Source organism: Mustela lutreola, chromosome 4 (genome assembly GCF_030435805.1).
Source record: "Mustela lutreola isolate mMusLut2 chromosome 4, mMusLut2.pri, whole genome shotgun sequence".
Taxonomy (NCBI): Eukaryota; Metazoa; Chordata; class Mammalia; order Carnivora; family Mustelidae; genus Mustela; species Mustela lutreola.
In genome coordinates this window covers 40,933,853-40,951,215 of record NC_081293.1, presented here as the reverse complement: position 1 = coordinate 40,951,215, position 17,363 = coordinate 40,933,853, and the positions used below count along the sequence as shown (strand labels likewise).

The 17,363-nt window shown below is 51.6% G+C and overlaps 1 protein-coding gene and 1 long non-coding RNA gene across 9 annotated transcripts in view; one reads left to right on the top strand and one right to left on the bottom strand.

Annotated features, from left to right (window-relative positions):
* The window catches only part of ARHGAP22 (Rho GTPase activating protein 22), a 165,610-nt gene that overhangs the window by 17,135 nt on the left and 131,112 nt on the right, over positions 1 to 17,363 (bottom strand). For 5 of the 7 annotated variants that reach the window (XM_059169650.1, XM_059169653.1, XM_059169651.1 and 2 more), the window contains one exon: positions 8,672 to 8,848. In XM_059169650.1, the coding sequence (XP_059025633.1) occupies positions 8,672 to 8,848 (177 nt within the window). The remainder of the gene's footprint in view (positions 1 to 8,671; positions 8,849 to 17,363) is intronic. The other 2 variants (XM_059169652.1, XM_059169656.1) reach the window with 1 other exon arrangement.
* LOC131828722 (uncharacterized) lies at positions 1,381 to 11,110 on the top strand. Of its 2 annotated transcripts, XR_009352555.1 has the most exons (3): positions 1,381 to 1,987; positions 2,152 to 2,295; positions 10,646 to 11,110. It is a non-coding gene; the product is annotated as an uncharacterized LOC131828722 (long non-coding RNA). The 2 variants fall into 2 exon arrangements; XR_009352554.1 differs by lacking the exon at positions 1,381 to 1,987 and having other exon boundaries at positions 1,994 to 2,295.

Here is a 17,363-nt window from a genome sequence, read left to right as displayed (position 1 = left end):
TTTGGGAAATGGCCACACTGCCCCACAGGGTCTCCGAGTGCTGAGCCTGGTGACAGGACTGGGCTGGGGTGGGGGTGGAGACACAGGCAGCAGGTGACAGTCACCACTGAAGGCCACGAAGACCAAGATTCTGAGCCTACATGCGCACTAGTCTGGGCATACGTCCCACCTGAGCTACTGAGGAGAGGAATGGCCTCCTTTCCTGGGCCTCAGTTTCTCCATCTAGAAAATGGGATGACTGTATGGTCTCTAAGAGACTGCCCTGAGGCCCTGCCCGAGGCACCAGCAGGCCCTGGACCAGAGCCCATATCCCCAGCACGGCCATGGGAGCCCTGCAGGAGACTTTGTGCAGCCTTCGGGTAGAAGATGCCCCTTCACGTCCATCCGGGAGAGAGGATCTGTGGAGCACCGAGGGAAAGCTCACTCCAGCTCAGTGTCCTCGTGCTGCCTTCCCAGCTGTCCACCTCCTGGAGGCCACCTGTACTCAGGCTACAGAGCCTGGCCTCCTACTGCCAGGGGGCCTTGCCCACCCCTCCCCTGGCAGGAGTCCCTCTGGCAGAGCCTGGTAGGGCTGGGAGCAGCCGCCCTGAACTCCCTTAGCCCTCCTGGCACGTCTCGGAAGGGAGCCATGCCAAGAACCAGTTCCAGTAGGTTTGGCAGATCCCTGGAAACCCAGCCAGTGTGCCGGTTCCTCGAGGTCCCAGCCCACGCTCTTCACAAAGCTCCGGCGTTGCCACCAGAGAGGAAACTGGCAGAGGCAGCCTCTCCTGTGGATGAACCTGCTGATGGGCTCAGAGCTGGGCCTTCTTGCCTGCCAGCTCTCCCCCCGCAAACCCCTGCTCTCATTCCCCTCGCCCCAGAAGCCCACACCAGAGCAGGAAGTCTCAGGCCATAAGCAGGGCAGCCTGCTGGCGCAGATCCCTGTCCCCAAGGGCCTTGGGCACAGTCCTCAGTCTCTCTGCCACTTCACCAGGCTGGAGAGCGCACCACCGCAGGCACTCGGAAGCAGGTGGGTGGTACAGGTGGCCTTCTTCTGACCCAGGAGGGCCAGCCCAGGGCCATGGCTCTGTGGGCTCCCCAGGGCCCAGCAGGAAAGGGAGGCAGGTGGCATTCCCTCTCAGGCAGAATCCTGAGCAGAGACTTAAGGTCTCTCCTACCATGCTCCCGCTCTCTCTATTTGGGGGACTGTAGGACACGGGTGGGGGGGGGGGGGTCAGGCCACATCAGGGAAAAGACACAAGGAGGAAAAACCTTAAACTCTCCAGACCTGCAGAGTTTGGGAAGCCCCTTCCTGCTCTCAGCTCTCCTACCAACGTTTGTCAACCCACCATTCCTGCACGGTGTCTATCCAGGCGCCTGGCCCTGCTCCAGGAAACCAACACACGGGGCTGTGACACCGCCTCACCCACCGACAGGCTGACACCAGCCAGGAGTACAGCAAGAGGCAAACCTCACCTCGCCGCTGCCGCCGGGTCCTGGCCAGGGCGGGTCAGCCCCAGGGCGGAGGATCCCCTTCCGGCTGGTGGTAGCCAGCCCCGCGCCCCGCCACAGTGGCCCCCCTGAGTCCCGGGGCGTAAGGGGGCGGCAAACGTGGGACGAGCACTGGGCTTGGAGTCCGGAGCCCGGGGCTCCCATCCCACTCGGTCCCCGCTCCGGTCCTCCGGGCCACCACCCTGGACCCCAGATAGGGGGAGCGAGCGGCCTCCGCCTCTCTCGCCGCGAACATGCACGCGCCCGGGGCACCCCGACCCTCGCGCGCCCCCCGCCGCGCCCCCGCGAGACGCATGCGCCGCGCCCTCCTCGCCCGCGGCCCCGCTCGCGGCCCCGCTCCCGGTCCCGCGCTACCTGGGGCGGCGGGCGCGCAGCAGGCGGGCAGGCGGCAGGGCGGCCGCCGGCAGGCGCAGCACCGGGAGAAGGCCCGCGCGGCCGGCATCAGGCCCATGGCGCGCCCGGTGCGGCGGCGCAGGAATGCCCGGCACGCGCGCAGGTAGCGTCTTGCCCGCCGCTCGCCTGCCCCGGGCCCCCGGACCCTGCAGGGAGGGCGGGAGGGAGGGCCTGCGCTCTCGAGTTCCCGAGATGCCACGCCTGGAGTTGGCCCTCGGGAGAGCTCCCCGTTCAGACGTCTTTTCCCCGAATGCTGGATGGGACCAGGCTCCGCAGGAATGAATGCCGGCAGCAGCTCCCAAAGAGGGTCCTTTCCTCCCGGGGCGCCGAGGACTCACTCTAGCAGCTCCTGTTCCCCGCAGGCTGGGAGGCAGGTGTTCCGGTGTAACAGCGGAGGCCCAGGAAGGTCAGGTAATTCATCCGGCCCACCCAGCCTGGGGAGTGCCGAGCTCGGATCTAAAGCGGGGCTCCTGCCTTTGGAGATGGGGCTTGGGACTTAAAAGTCGGGTATCTTGAGCAGCCCTGAGAGCTAGTATTAATGTCCTATTTTACAGACGTAGCGGCTAAAGCCTAGAGCGGTTGTGTCATTTTCCTAAGGTCACGCAGCTAGTAATTGGACAGACCTTCTGTCCAAACCTAAAATGCCCTTCTGCAGAGATGCGTTCTGTCAAAGGCAAGATGGTGTCCCAGGAAAATGAGCCCACAGCCCTGTACTTCCAAAGTTTGAAGAGTGGACAGATAGCTAGAAGGGTGGTGGCTGGAAACGGAGTGTGTGGGGCAGGGGTCCCTCTTCTTGCTCTACCAACCGGGGCTGGGGCAAGGATGAGGCAATATGACACTCAGCACAGGCGCAGAACTTAAGGCGTTCACCACATTCTAAAACACAGGGTCACAGAACGTGGGCCCCAGACCAGCAGCACTACCCGCACCTGCCAGCCTGTTGGAAATAAAAATTCCAGGGCAACAAGTGAGCAGGAAGCCCGCGGGTGGAGCCAGTAGCCTACTTTCTCAGGCCTTCCTCTGGGTGACTCTGATCCTGGCCAACACTTGAGAACACTGCTGTGTGCCTCCAGATTTACTTTCCTGGTTATCGGCCCTCTGTGGAGTGGGATAGAAGATCCCTCTCATCTCTTTTGCCCTGCCACGTGCCTTGGCTGCAGAGTGCAGATGTGCTGTGTTTGCTGATGCGTCAGGGCTACCTAGTACTGCGAGTGCACCTGGGAGGCTCAGTCCTTTAAGCATCTGTCTTGGGCTCAGGTCATGATCTCAGGGTCCTGGGATTGAGCCCTGCATCAGGCTCCCTGCTCAGTGAGGAGCCTGCTTCCCCCTCTCTCTCTCTGCCTGCCACTCCCCTTGCTAGTGCGCTCTCTCTCTTTCTGTCAAATAAAGATATAAAATCTTAAAAAGAAAAGAAATCCACTGTTATTAAAAAAGAGAAAGAGAGAGTGCTAAGTACTTTGCATCAATCTTCTCTCCTGATTCCCCTGACAATCCTGCCAAGAAGACACTCTTATTCCCATTTTGCAGAAAAAAACAGAGAGGGTAACTGGCATACCCAGGGTCACACAAGTGAAGGACAGAGCCAGATCACACGAGACCACAGCCCAGTGCTGAAATCTGTGCTCACTCTGCCTCCTCTCAGGCATCAGTGCAACATCAGACCCACCCTCAGGGCTTGCAGTCCTCTCCAATACCCAGGCAAATGCCCACCAGATAGATGCCAGGCAGCCCTGGCTACTCTGTGGGTCCCTCCTTTCCTGTCACAGTGAGCTGGCTAGGAGGGGCTGCCCCTGTTCCCAGAGCTGGGCACAGAAGTCCAGACATCCACAGGAGAGTGCTGCCCTCTTCACAAGAGCAAGTCTTCTGATCCATGAACATGGGATGTCTTCCTGTTTACTTCGGTATGTTTCAATTTTTTCAACAATCTTTTATCACTTTCAGAGCAGTAAGTTTTTACTTCTTTTGATACATTGATTCCTAACTATTATTTGGGATGCTACTGTAAACAAAGTTGTCTTAATTTCATTTTCAGTTTGCTCTTTGCCCCTGAACAGAAATACAACTCATTTGTGTATGCTGACCTTATATCCTGTAGTCTTGCTGTATTTTTTTGTGATGTCTAATTGTTTTCTAATGGATTTCTTAAGATTTTCTGTACATGAGATCATGTTATCTGCAAATAAGAGATAGATTTACTTCTTTCTTCCTTTCTAATCCAGATGTATTATATGTCATTTTCTTGCCTAACTGCTCTGGCTAGAACCTCCAGAACAGTACTGATTCAAGTGAGAAAAGTGAGAATGCACATCTTCTTCCTGATCTCAGAGAAGGCTCCAGTATTCTTCCATAAGTATGATGTTGCCTGTGAGTTTTTTTGTAGATACCCTTTGTCAAGTTGAGGAAATTCCTTTCTATCCTTATCCCTAGACCCTGGCAAGTTTTTATTATGGGAGGGTACCAGACTCTATTAAGTGCTTTTTCTGAGTCTACTGAGATGATCAAGTGGTTTTTGTCCTTTCTTCTCTTGATGTATTATACTTGTTTCTTTTCAGGTGTTAAACCACCCTTGCATTCCTGGGATAAATCTCATTCGGTCACGGTGTACTGTCCTTTCATATATTGCTGGATTCAGTTTGTAGGCATTTTGTTGAGGATTTTTATATCCATGAGAGCTATTGGTGCCCTAGCCCTTCTTCTCTCCCTCTGCTGTACCATCAGCCTTTTTTGAATTGCTGTTTTATCTCCCAACTCAAACAAAACAAAACAATCCAATCCTCTCTTTACCTGACTTTGTCTCCAGCTATTGTCCCATTCTTGAAACCCTTGGTTATTCTCACACTCTAATTCTCCTCCTGTTGTCCTTTCTCACGGACCCCCTGTTTTCAGGCTTTATCTCCACTACTCCACTAGAACCATAGGTGCCCAAGGCAGCAGGGAGCTGAGCTCAAACCTGGTCCTCTGCTGTCCCTACACTTTGCTCCAAGGGGTCTCACCCAGCCTCATGGCTTCAAACCCCTTCTATGTGTCAACAGTCCCCAAATACTTTCTCCAACCCAGTCCTCTCTCCAAGTCTCTAGACTTAAATGTTTAATTGTTTGCTGGACATTTAAACTTAAGTCTCCAACAGGTATCTCAGACTAAGCTCCAGTGTGATCTCTCTATCTGCATGGCAAACACTGCACTTCCTCTGGTCTTTCTCATTTCAGTTAATGACTAATCCATCTCTCCAGATGCCTGGACCAGAACATCTTGGGATTACCCTTGACTTCACTCATTCCCATATACCTTTCTTCCATTCCAACAGGGAAGTACTACTGCCTTTATCTTAAAATATATCAAGAATTCGATTCCTTCTCATCATCAGGACCATCTGGGACCAAGCTGTCATCATCTCTCACTGGCATTATTGAATGATGAGCCCCTAACTGATCTCCCTGTTTCTGTCCTTGCCGTCTTTGATCCAGTCTCAACATGTGGCCGAAGGGATCCTGTCAGAACCCAAGTCAGGCTCTGCCATTCTTTGTTCAAAACCCGCCCATGGCACCAAGGTGCTCAGGAAAAGCAAGAGTCACCATGACCCCAAGGCCCCACCAATTTACATCCCCACCGCCTCTCTGACCCGTTTCCCGCTCACTCTCTCTTCGCAGACTCTGCTCCAGGCACACTGGCTTCCTTGCTGCTCTTCCCACGTGGACACTGCTGCCTCTGCCTCCGGAATTCTCTGTTCAGATATATGTGTAATTCACCCTTTCATCTCCTTTACTCAAAGACCATGAAACTCTGACCCCGTCATTCTTGCTTGTCCTCCCCACCTTATCTTTCTCCACTGAACTCAATGGGTTTCCTTATCTGACTCGTTCCCAGGTTTCTCCACAATGAGGGCAGGGACCTTGTCTGTCCTGCTCACTGTTGTATCCCCAGCCCCTAGAACACATTCCCAAGTGAACGAATGACTGGTGGAATGAATGAATGAGTGCCCAGACAAGAGGAACCGCAGTCAGGGCCGCCTGTGAGCAGACCATCCGTGGTAACAGGCTCCGCTGACCCCGTGTGTCTGCCCCCCCACCTGCCCCGCTTGCTCTGTGGGGACAGCCGGGCACTCCCCTGACTGCAGCAGGCACACTGCCCATTCCCGCCTGTCAGAGGAGGCCCGCTCTGCGCCAGAGCAAACACACTTGAAAGGGCTCACAGACTCCGTGATTAACAGCGAAAGAAGGACTGATCCTCTAAGCCTCCTTTCCAGGGGAACCCAGGCTAATAACAGCTTTGCCAGGAAAGCAGCAGAGGCTGACTGCGCCCACCTAGGAGTGCCCACGACTTGCCCAGACATGTCGGCCATCGCTAAGCCCTGGGATTTTTGCATTTCCTCCACGCTTCGGGTAGAAAGGAGATAAGCGCCTTTGATGGCGGTTCCTGTTTTAATTCTTACTTGCTCTTCAGCTCACAGCTTGAAGAATTTGATAAAGGCTGAGGGGCAGAGGGAGGGATGGATCTGGACCGTTAACCACCCACACTTGGCAGGCGCTCCCTAGGGCACACATTTCCACCAGGGATGTGCGTAGAAATGGAGCTGCTGGGGCCTGGGTGTGCATGGTGTCCGATGTCACAGATGCCGCGGGCTTCCCCAGCGAGACACACAGTTGCCTGGAGCGCTCAGTCCTGCTCACCACTTGGAACCACCCAGTTTCCCTTTAGCCTTTCTGGCGGGTAGAGCGCTTTTCCACGCACCTCCCTGCTCACCAGTGCGGTCGAGCGCCACTGCCTGGGTTCGCTGGTTCCGAGCAGTTCTATTTCGGTGAAGGGGCTGTTCGAGTCTCCTGCCCAGGCTTCTGCCATCTTGCCAGTCTTTGCAGGAGTTTGAGGAATAAATCGTCCGATGGCTGCATGTGCAGCAGACACCTCCCACCCTGTAAGCTTGTCTTTTCATTTTCTTAATCTGCCTTTCGAGAACAGACATCCTTCCTTCTGTGGAGGACAATTGATCACATTTTTCCTACAAGATTGAGGACTTTTTGAATCTCTCCCTACCCCAAGGTCAAGATGACATTCTCCTCTCTCCGGTTCCGAGCTGGCACTGTCATAATCAAAGTCCAGCTGCAGGGAGGTCTGCCTCTGGGCTCTACTTCATTCCACGGGTCCAATTTCAACCGTCCTGCGCTGAAGGAAGTCTGGGAAGGCTGCAGAAATCCCTGAGTGGGCTTGGGTCTGGGGTCAAAGCCGCTGCAGATGCCAGGGGCAGGGAGGCCAAGGCTAACGGTGTGAGGCCATTTATGCCGCACAGGAGAGCACCTGACTTTGATATTCTATCAACTCTCCTCCATGAGGATCCGTGGCTCTAGGGAAGGTGGTCGGGGAGGCTGCAGCTGGCAACGGCAGAGGAGAGAGGGCGAGGGGAGGCGTGAGGAAGGGGCTCAGCCTATAGCGCACCCAGGGTCTGGAGATGGGCTCCGAGCCCCACAGGCGAGCTTCAGCCCCTGCCTGACTCTCCACCATTCAGACACTGTGTGGGGGAGAGAGGACGTCCACAGCTCGAACGGTCACAGGCCAGAAGCCCCCGGTCTCCACATCAGCAGGGAGTGGAGCCCCAGCCCAGGCACCATGGAGACCCCTTCTGAAAGCTCTTTCATGATGACTGTGGAGGGATACCGACCTATAGGAACAGCAGCTGTACAACAGGGGCCACACTTCCTTGCTCTCGCACCTCACGTCCCTCAGCAAAGCTCAGCAGCAACAACTTCAGAACACACCTGTGGCTGACCTCTCCTCACCGTCTCCTCCACTCCCACACCAGCCCGGGTCCCTGTCACCCGTGTCTGAGGGCTGTTTCAGCATGCTACATCCGCTCTTGTCTCTCGATGCTCCACCCTCATGCGGTGGCCAGGCAGCCCTTTATAAATCTAAGTAAGGGCATATCTATCGCCGCTCAGAGCCCTCCTGGTGCCCCATCAATTTAGAATAAAATCTGAGATCTCCAGCATGTCCCCAAGGCCTTGATGACCTCACCTGCCCTCTATCTTCCACTCTCCCATCCTCGCTCCCTCAGACCCACTCGCCTTCCTGAGATTCCCTGTGCTCACATCACTCATGACCACCTCAGGGCCTTTGCACTTGCTGACGACTGCTCTGCCTGAATACTCCTCATCCAGCATTCCACTGGCTCTCCTGGCCACTTCATTGAGATGGCTGAGCGACAGCGTCTAACCCAGCGTCCCCTCTCATCCTACGGAGCTTTACTTCATTATGCTTCTCGCTACCAAACATCATGTGACACCTTTACATGAGAGGATGGAGAGGGCGGAGGAATTCTCTATGTTGTTTATCACTGAATTCCTAGCACCTGGGATAAGTCCAGGAACACTTCAGGCATCCAATAAGTGCTCTTAAGGCGGAAGGGAGTAGACGGCAGCCACTGCTGTCAAATGGGGACACGGGAGCAGGCTGTGTGGGCAGCCCTACATGGCTGCAGGGAGCACGGCAGGGGGATGGGCCCCAGGCCTAGTGCACACCACCGCATGAACACCTGCTGTCCAGCAGGGCCCTGCACACAGGGAGGCAGGTACGCACCCTCCACAGTATTCTTGCTGGAGGAGGGCATGTTTTGAAATGTTGCCCTGATGTCCCCTGCTGCTGCCCCCCAGGTGCACGGGAGGTGTGACTCCTGACGGCTGGCAGCAGAAGACCAGACTCGGCCTACCCGCTGGAGGCTGCTCGGGACACAGCCGGCAAGCCCTGGGCAAGAGGGGTCTTTGCAGGCTCGGTGCAGAGCTGGGGAGGGGAGCAAGATTACCTGAAGGCAAGGGTTCTAGAGGGTGAGCATGCGATCTACGGGCAGTACCTCCGCCAAGTGGGGCCCAGATGACCCGGCGGATGGCCTGCACCCAGTCTTCCATGTCGCGCTGGGAGCTGGCCATGAGCAGGAGCGCCTCGGGGTTGGCCGGCACCTTCTCCCGCTCCCCGGCACCACCTGCAAGACAGGAGACACAGGCTTACTACAGGGACTCCTGCACAACCGTGATCCGGGGTGCAGGCTCCTACCGCACCCTCCACCCCCCTGGGGCGGGGTAGGAGAAGGCCGCCTCTCCCAGACCAGCTCAAACTTTCTGGTTCCGATTTGTCAGCCCCCACGTCCCACTCTGCCTACCCCTTTCACACTTTTTGAAGCCTTTCCAGGTTTCAGTGTTCTCCTTTGGTCTTTGTTACATTTCTACCTCAAAACGGAAATCATTAGTGCACCTGGGCACTGTTAGGGAAAAAGCGCTCTGATCTGAGGCCAGCGGGGAGAAGTGCAGAACCCAGAGCACCCTGGCTATGTATTTTGTTTTGTGATCGCTTTCTGCCTCCTAGTCCTCAGGGCAACACTGCTCTGTGGTTTTTGTTTGTTTGTTTTTTAAGATTTTATTTATTTATTTGACAGAGAGAGAGAACACAAGCATGGGGAGTGGGAGAGGGAGAAGCAGGCTTCCCGCTGAGCAGGGAGCCCGATGCGGGGCTTGATCCCAGCACTCCAGGATCATGACCTGAGCCGTAGGCAGACGCTTAACGACTGAGCCTTAACTTGGGCTCTGACATCGCAGCCGTCCTCCTTCCCCAGCCTGACGGTGAGACCTGACTCTCCAGAAGTAACACTACAGAGGCTCGACATTAAACCAGCGTGGAGCAAAACATTCCAGCATCCTCCACCTAACCCCCCTACTCACAGCTAGACACTGGGTCGTTTAATCTAAAGGCAGAGGATGGCAAAGCTCTGACAGATGTTCATTAGGTGAATTTGTCCCTAATTCTTGCTCCTGTGGTTCTTACATTTTCATGTGTAAATGACCTAATCTTTGGGATGTACCCACAACCCAGTTATATTGAACTTTATAGGTGACTTAAAGGATGTTCTAGAATAATCTTGTTTTTGTTCATCTCCAACATCCCGCAATATGTAACTCCCCCATGTATTGGCTTGTGGCCCCAGAGCCTCAGACCCTACACAGGACTGTCTGCGGGGGTCGGCACGGGGAGTGTGAATCCCAGAGACCTGGGTTCTTGAGGGGCTGAGAACAGCAGTTAGGGAGAACAGTGAGACCCAGGACACCTGTTGCTAGAGCCCGCAGCCCCGGGACGGAGACCAGACAGGAGCAAGTGCTTTCTGAGCACTTGGTACCTGCTTGGGACTCTTCTAGAAGCTGTAGACACTTAAGTGGACAAAGCCGACAGACACACCAGCCCTCCTAGGATACTTTCATCTTCACGAAGACTGTGGAAGGAGGTACTATTGATTTATGCATTTTTAGATGAGGAAAGGAAGACACCGAGTGATTCCAGAACCGGCTTGACAGGCCTGTCTGAGAGCTAGAGCACGGGCGGGTGTGTCCTCACTGTCTGGAGAGGCCTGTGCAGCCCAAAGCTTAGGAGGGTGGCAAGCAAGGAGACAAGTTTGCCTTGCCGGGGTCCCAGGATGCCTTCTGCACACTCAGGCCCTGTCCCTGCTGGGCAGCAGGGCTGTGGAGGTGGAGGGGAGGGGAGCCAGGGACAGAGAGAGGAGAGCCTGAAGCCAGACAGGCGGTACCCAAGGCTCAGTGGGCTGCCACTGAGGTGGGGAGGGTGGGGGAGGGGAAGCCAGATGCCACCAGGAAGCTTCTCTGAACGCATCTCAAGAGAACTCAGAAGAAAGGGATCTAGGACTCCCAAGAATTTGTTGTAGTTACTTGCTTGTCCTCAATATGCACTTTCGTACTTCATCTTGACTTCTTGTTTTAAATTCTTTTTCTTCAAGGGAGCCACTCCTGTCACATAAGCTTCCTTTGAATTCCCACCAAACTTGTCTCCGTCCTGCCCAGAGGTCGTCAGGCTCTCTCCCGCCCAGCTGCCCTCCTGCCACTCTGAGCCTGCACGTCTTCTTGAATGTTGATGTGTGCATATTTTTATATACCCATGTTCAACTTTTAAGAAATGGCCACGACCGACTTCCCCAGCGAGGGCACCATTCCGCTGCCAGCCAGCAGAGGACGAGAGCTCCAGACTTCACTGGCCAGCACCCGGGCTTGTCCGTCTTCCTACTCCCGGCCACTCTGATGGGTGTGCAGAGGGACAGCGCCATGTTTGAATTTCCAGCTCTCAAACGACGAATGATTTTGGACACCTTTTATGTACTTCACTGCCACCTGTGTCTCTCCTTCAGTGAAATCTCTGTTGAAATCATTTGTCCATTTTTTGAAATGGATTGTTCATTTTTGCCTCATTGAGTTTGGAGAGTTCTTTACATATTCCGGATACAAGTCCTTTATCCTCTCTGTGCTCTGCAAATCTTTCTCCCATCTGTGCTTCTTTTTTTGTTCTCTTAAGAGGGTCTTTACAAGAGCAGAAGGTTTTTTTTGTTTTTTGTTTTAGATTTTTATTTATTTATTTGACAGAGATCACAAGTAGGCAGAGAGGCAGGCAGAGAGAGAGAGGAAGGGAAGCAGACTCCCTGCTGAGCAGAAAGCCAGATGCGGGGCTCGATCCCAGGACCCTGAGATCATGACCTGAGCCGAAGGTAGAGGTTTTACCCCAGTGAGCCACCCAGGTGCCCCAAGAGCAGAAGTTTTTAATTTTAGTGAAGCCCAATGTATCCATTGTTCTTCTTTTAGTGAGTGGCACGGATTGAACTTTATTCTTTGGCATACGGATGTCTAGTTTTTCCAGCACCATTGGAAGAACAGACTGTCAGTTCTCTGTTGACTTGCCAGTGCACCCACTTGCAATTGGTACCAGGGTCATACTGGCCTCACAGAATTACCTGATAGCTCTTCCCACCTTTTCTTTTTTGGGGAAGCATTTGTGTACAGTTGCTATTATTTTATACTTTTAATATTTGGTAGAATGCAATGGTGAAGCCACCTAGACCTCAAGTTTCTTTGTGGGAAGGTCTTTAATAACAGATCCAATTTCTTTAATACATACTTGTATTTCTTCTTGAGTGAGCTTTGGTAGTTTGTGTTTTGCAAGGAATTTCTTTCATCTAAGTTGTCAGATGTACTAGAAAGATGTACGGAAAGATGTCCGTACTATGGGCACCTGGGTGGCTCAGTGGGTTAAAGCCTCTGCCTTCGGCTCAGGTCATGATCCCAGGGCCCTGCGATCAGGCCCTTTCTGCCTGATCTCTGTCTGTCAAATAAATAAATAAAATTTTTAAAAATGGAAAAAAAAAAGATGTCCGTAATATACCCTTATTATGTTTTTAATATTTGGAGAATCGGGAGCAATGTCACCTCTCTCATTTCTGATGTTGACAGTTTATATCTTCTTTTTTCCCTCCGATCAGTATTGCTAGAGGTTTACCAATTTTTTTTATCTCAAAAACCTAGCTTTTCTCTTTTATAGATTTTGTTTATTGTGTTTCTGGTTAACAAACTTTTTTTTTAAAGGGCTAGATAGTAAATATTTTAGTTGTCGCGCCATATGGTCTCTGCTCGGCTCCACCTGCTCCTCGGTTAGAGCTAAAAAGCAGCCGCAGCCAATATGTAAACAAAAGGGCACACTGGTATTTGTGTAAAACTTTATTTCCAAAAAGGAGGAGCCAGCCGCAGGCTGTAGTCTGCAGATGTGTACTCTGTGCAGTTCACCAACTGTATCTCTGATCTTTAGGACTTCTTTTCATCTATCTCCTTTGGGTCTCATTGGGTCTCCCTTTTCTAGTTGCTTACGGTGATGAGTGCTATGCTTGTCCTAAGTACTGCTTACAGGCTCTCCCCAAATTTTGGTATCTTGCGTCATGTTCATTTTAATTCAGCTCAAAATACTTTCAATTCAAAATAACTTCCCTTTGCATTTCTTTTTTGACCTATGAGTTATTTGGAAATGTGTCAGTCTCCATTTGGGAGAATTTGCCAGAAATCCTTCTTTTATTGATTCCTCATTTAATCCCATTTGGTCAGATAACACATGTACGATTTGAATCCTTTACCACTTGGTTTTGCCTCAGAATATGGTCTGGCCTGGTCAGTGTTCTCTGAGCACTGTTTCTCATGAGAACCTGGCTGCCACCTTCATTTGGGCTTCATTTACATGTAATGTGTCTTTTTTCTTTTTCAGCTTCTGAGCAATTTGATTGTGACATGCCTCAGTATGGTTTTCTTCATGTTTCTAGTACTTAGGACTCATCGAGCTTCTCAGATTTCTTGGTTTATAGTTTTCATAAAATTTGGGAAACGTGGGTCTTCAGATATTTTTTCTGTCCCCTCTTCCCATTTTGAGATTCCAAGTACATGAATATTAGCAACCGGAAAGCTATCCTACAGCTCACTGATGCTCTGTCTATTCTTGTTAAATTCCCTTTTCTCTGTGTTTTATTCTTGGATAGTGTGGTAGGTAGTACAACAGTCCCCAAAGACACCTGCTTCCTAGGCCCGGGGACCTGGGGCTGTGTTAGGTGACAGGGCAAAAAGGAATCAGGGTTGCAGATGGAATTAAGTTTGCTCATCAGTTGGGCCTTAAGGTAGGACTTGCCCCTGGGTTATACAGATGGGTCCATTGTAACCACAAGCCTCTCTAGAAGTAGAGGAAGGAGAGTCAGAACTATGACCACATACAGGAGACAGTGATGCAACATGAGGGATGGATTGGCCATTTCTAGCCACAAAGATGGAGGAAGGGGACCAGCAGTGGAGGGAGACTGGCAGCTTCTGGAAGCTGGAAAAGTCAGGAAAATGGATTCTCCCTTAGAGTCTCCCAAAGGGAACTCAACCCTACTGACACCATGATTTAAGCCCAAGGAGACCTGTGACCGACTTCTGATCTACAGAGCAAAAGATAATACATTTGTGTTGTTCAAGCCATAGAGTTTGTCATAATTTGTTATAGCAGCAACAGAGAACTAATACAGACCATTTTGATTGCTACCTTCAATTTACCGATCTTTTTACCATGTTCTCTAAGCTGTCATTAATCCTATCCAGTATATGTTTATCTCACACATTGTAGGTTTGAGCTCTAGAAGTTTGATTTGGGTTTAAAAAAAAAAAAAACAGCTTTCATGTCTCTACTTCACTTTTTGAACCTGTGGAAATACAGGTGATAAAAACTGTTTTAATGTCTCTTGTCTGCTAATTCTAAGAGTGTCATTTCTAGGTTGATGTCAGATGGTTGATTCTTCTCATTGTGGGTCCTATTTTCTTGTTGCTTTGCAGGTCTGATATTTTTTATTAGGTACCAAACACTGTGATTCCTAATTGGAGTGTTTGAACATCTGTGTATCCCTCTAAATATTCTTGAATCCTGTTCTGGGATGAAGTTAGGTTACATGGAAAGTGTTTGATCTTACAGACTTTGCTTCAAAGGTTTCTTAGGTGGGTCTAGAACACTCAGGAGACAGCTAATTTTTTCCCCACTGCAAAGGAAAAACCCTTTGTGTTTTCTGTGCAGCCCCATGAGTCACGAGGCTTCCTAGGAGGGCAGGTGGGACAGGCACTATTCCCTGCCCTGCATGACAGGGCACACTGCTGCCTGGAATTCCTTCTAGTGGTTCTTTCCTCAGGCTCAGGTCATTTCCTCACATGTACATAGTGATGAGTTCTCGAGCAATTTTCTCTCTGTGAGCTTTTTCCCCCCTCTTTTTCAGTATTCCATCCTGAAAACTAGATGCTTTGGTCTCTCTGTCTCTAAGCTCTGGGTCCTTTATATATGGAGTCTAATGGGCTCCACCTGGATTTCCCCTTTCTGCATCACAGCCTGGAACTTTCTCAAGGCAGTGAGCTGGGGCATGTGTAGGGCTCGCGTTGTTTGCTTCCCATCTTTTGGGGATCACAGCCCTTCACTGCCTAATGTTTAGAATCTTAAATATGGTTTCATATGATTGGTCCTTTTTGGGGGGGGTTGTTTTAGGTGAGAGAACAAATTGGTCCCTCTTGCTCCTTCCTATCGAGAAGTGAAGGTCCTGCTACCACATTTAAAGACCTATGATAGGGGTGCCTGGGTGACTTAGTGGGTTAAGCCTCTGCCTTCGGCTTGGGGCATGATCTCAGGATCCTGGGATCAAGCCCCACATCGGGCTTTCTGCTCAACAAGGAGCTTGCTTCCCCCACCTCTCTGCCTGCCTCTCTGCCTACTTGTGATCTCTCTCTCTCTCTGTCAAATAAATAAAATCTTTAGAAAAATAAAGACCCACATATGTCATGTAAAACACTATACAAGCTGCTTAATACAAATGGCCACACTTAGTCCTCATGAACTCTGTAGGAAGGAGTATTACTGGCCTCATTTTACAGATGAATAAACTGAAGCTCTGAGAAGTTACACATTTAGCTCACAAGCAAACCAGCGGAAGGGCCAGGATTTAAACCTAGGTTTGGTCACCTACACACTCATTCTCCTCTGGCAGTGGAAGGCAATGCATGGAAGAGAAAACAGGTCATTAAGGCAAACTCTGGGTTTGTTTTCGTTTTTGTTTTTTTACAGCCTTCGATTATTTATGTAGACTTTTTTCTTTGCTGCTTAGGAAAGACGTGTATTAGCTTTAAAGAAAAAAAGTCTTAATAGCCAATTATTTTAGGAAGAAGTGCATCATGAAAGGGTCTCTTGCTATTATTTTTGGTTTCCCCCCATCCTTTCCTAAACCAGTCTGTGTGACCACTGTGTTTCCAGCCCAACCCGACAGGTGTGTGGACCTCTGAGCCCAGCCTGGGGCTCACCCTCGATCCCACCAGGGGCAGCACGGGAACTTGGCATCCCCAAGTGTCAGTCACACCCCACACCCCAGAGGCTGAAGGAAATGTAGGTTGGCTGCTACATTTTCGGAGGAATAAAAGGAGATACTCCCCTCACTTAGCACCTGGCCTTTAACAAGCACCCTCTCAATGTGAGCTTTTACTGTCACACTCAATTAACGATGACAGAAAGCAGAATTTTCCCACCTAAACACTACTGATATTTCCCTCCTGAGGTCGCAGCCGGTGGTCTCGTGCACAGGAGAACGTTTAGCAGCATCGGCCTCTTCCTGCTAGATACCCCTAGCAGCCTGTCCCTCTCTCCCAGGCTAGCCACCAACACAGTCCCCATATGTTGCTCAGTGTCCCTTGGCGGGCAAAACTGCCCCCAGTAAGCATCAGATAGAGATCAACCAAAGGCATGCTTCCTCCAAATCAGAATGTCTTTTACGATTCTACAGTGTGCGACATCCCACACCAGGCATAGCTGGTCTGATAACCGCCATGACTTGTCTCATGCCAGCCTCCTCTTATGTTCCCACCTTAGTGCCCGGCAATCAGGTACCTCGGGCAGAAAGTTGGGGTCACCTGGCCTTTTCCCTCCCCTTGTCCCCACATTGACCCACACTGTCCTCTGGTGGGCTCACACAGTCTCGGGACTTTCTGTGATGACCATGCCATTCCCATGGTGATAGTTTCCCAGTTCACTGTCCCCTCCCTGCCCTCCAGACCCACTACCTACTGCCTGGGATGTCTCCAGGCACCTCCCCCCCACCCAGTAGGAAATCCACTCTGGGTCTGCCCCCCCCTCCCCTGTCTGGTCCAAGCGACTCCCTCTTCTAGCTACTCAAGTGGAAACCAGAGGCATCCTCAGCTCTGCTCTCTCACCTTTCAGACCCATTTCTACCAGTAAGTTCCATTCGTTCCTCTGTCAAAAGATATTCAAAATCTGACCACTTTTCACTGTGCTACCTGGTTCTGGCCACCTCCTTTCACCACCGGATCACTGGGGTCATCTCCAGGCCCTCCTTTCCTAATAAGGCAGCCACAGTGGCCCAGTAAGACCCAAACCAGCTCACAGGCCTCTGCTCAAAGCCAAAAGTGCCCCTCGCAGCAGGGTCCCTCTAATGATCTCCCAGACCTCTCCCTCCCACCCCCACCGTTGCCCTGCCCCAGCCCCACTAGCCTTCCTACTGCTCCTCTGACTCCATGGGGGCTCTCTCCTTAGCTCTCATTAGTCCCAGTATTCAAATCACTGGGCACACTCTTGCCTGAAGGTCTCTGCACCTGCCCTTGCCGTTAATATTGCCCCTGGAAGCTGTTCTCCCAAAAACAACCTTGCCTCTTTCAGGTCTGTCCTCAAATGTCACCTTCTTGGGGCATCTGTCCTGATCACCCTATTTAAACATCTTCACCCACCGTAACCCATGCCCCTTCCTGGCCTTGATTTTTCCATAGCACCTGGCACAATCCAGTACACATATAGTTCATGTGTTCACATGATATGTTTATGTACACTGTTTATTTTTGGCCTACCCCCACTCTGTCTATCTCAGCAGCAACGCCAGCACACCAAGCAGTGCCTAGCTGGGGAGGGCCGGCAGAGAGTCTGTGATGAATGGAAGGTTAATTGCAGCAGAACCAAGGTGAAGGGCACACAAAGCACTCGCTCGAAGGTGGGTGTGATATCAACGAGTGGGTGAGCATCCCGTCTGAACACCCACAAAGGAAGCGGTGCCGTGATCCCCATCTTACAGGAAAGGATGCTGAGGCCCAGAGATGTTTAGAAGCATGTCCAAGCTGTGACATCAG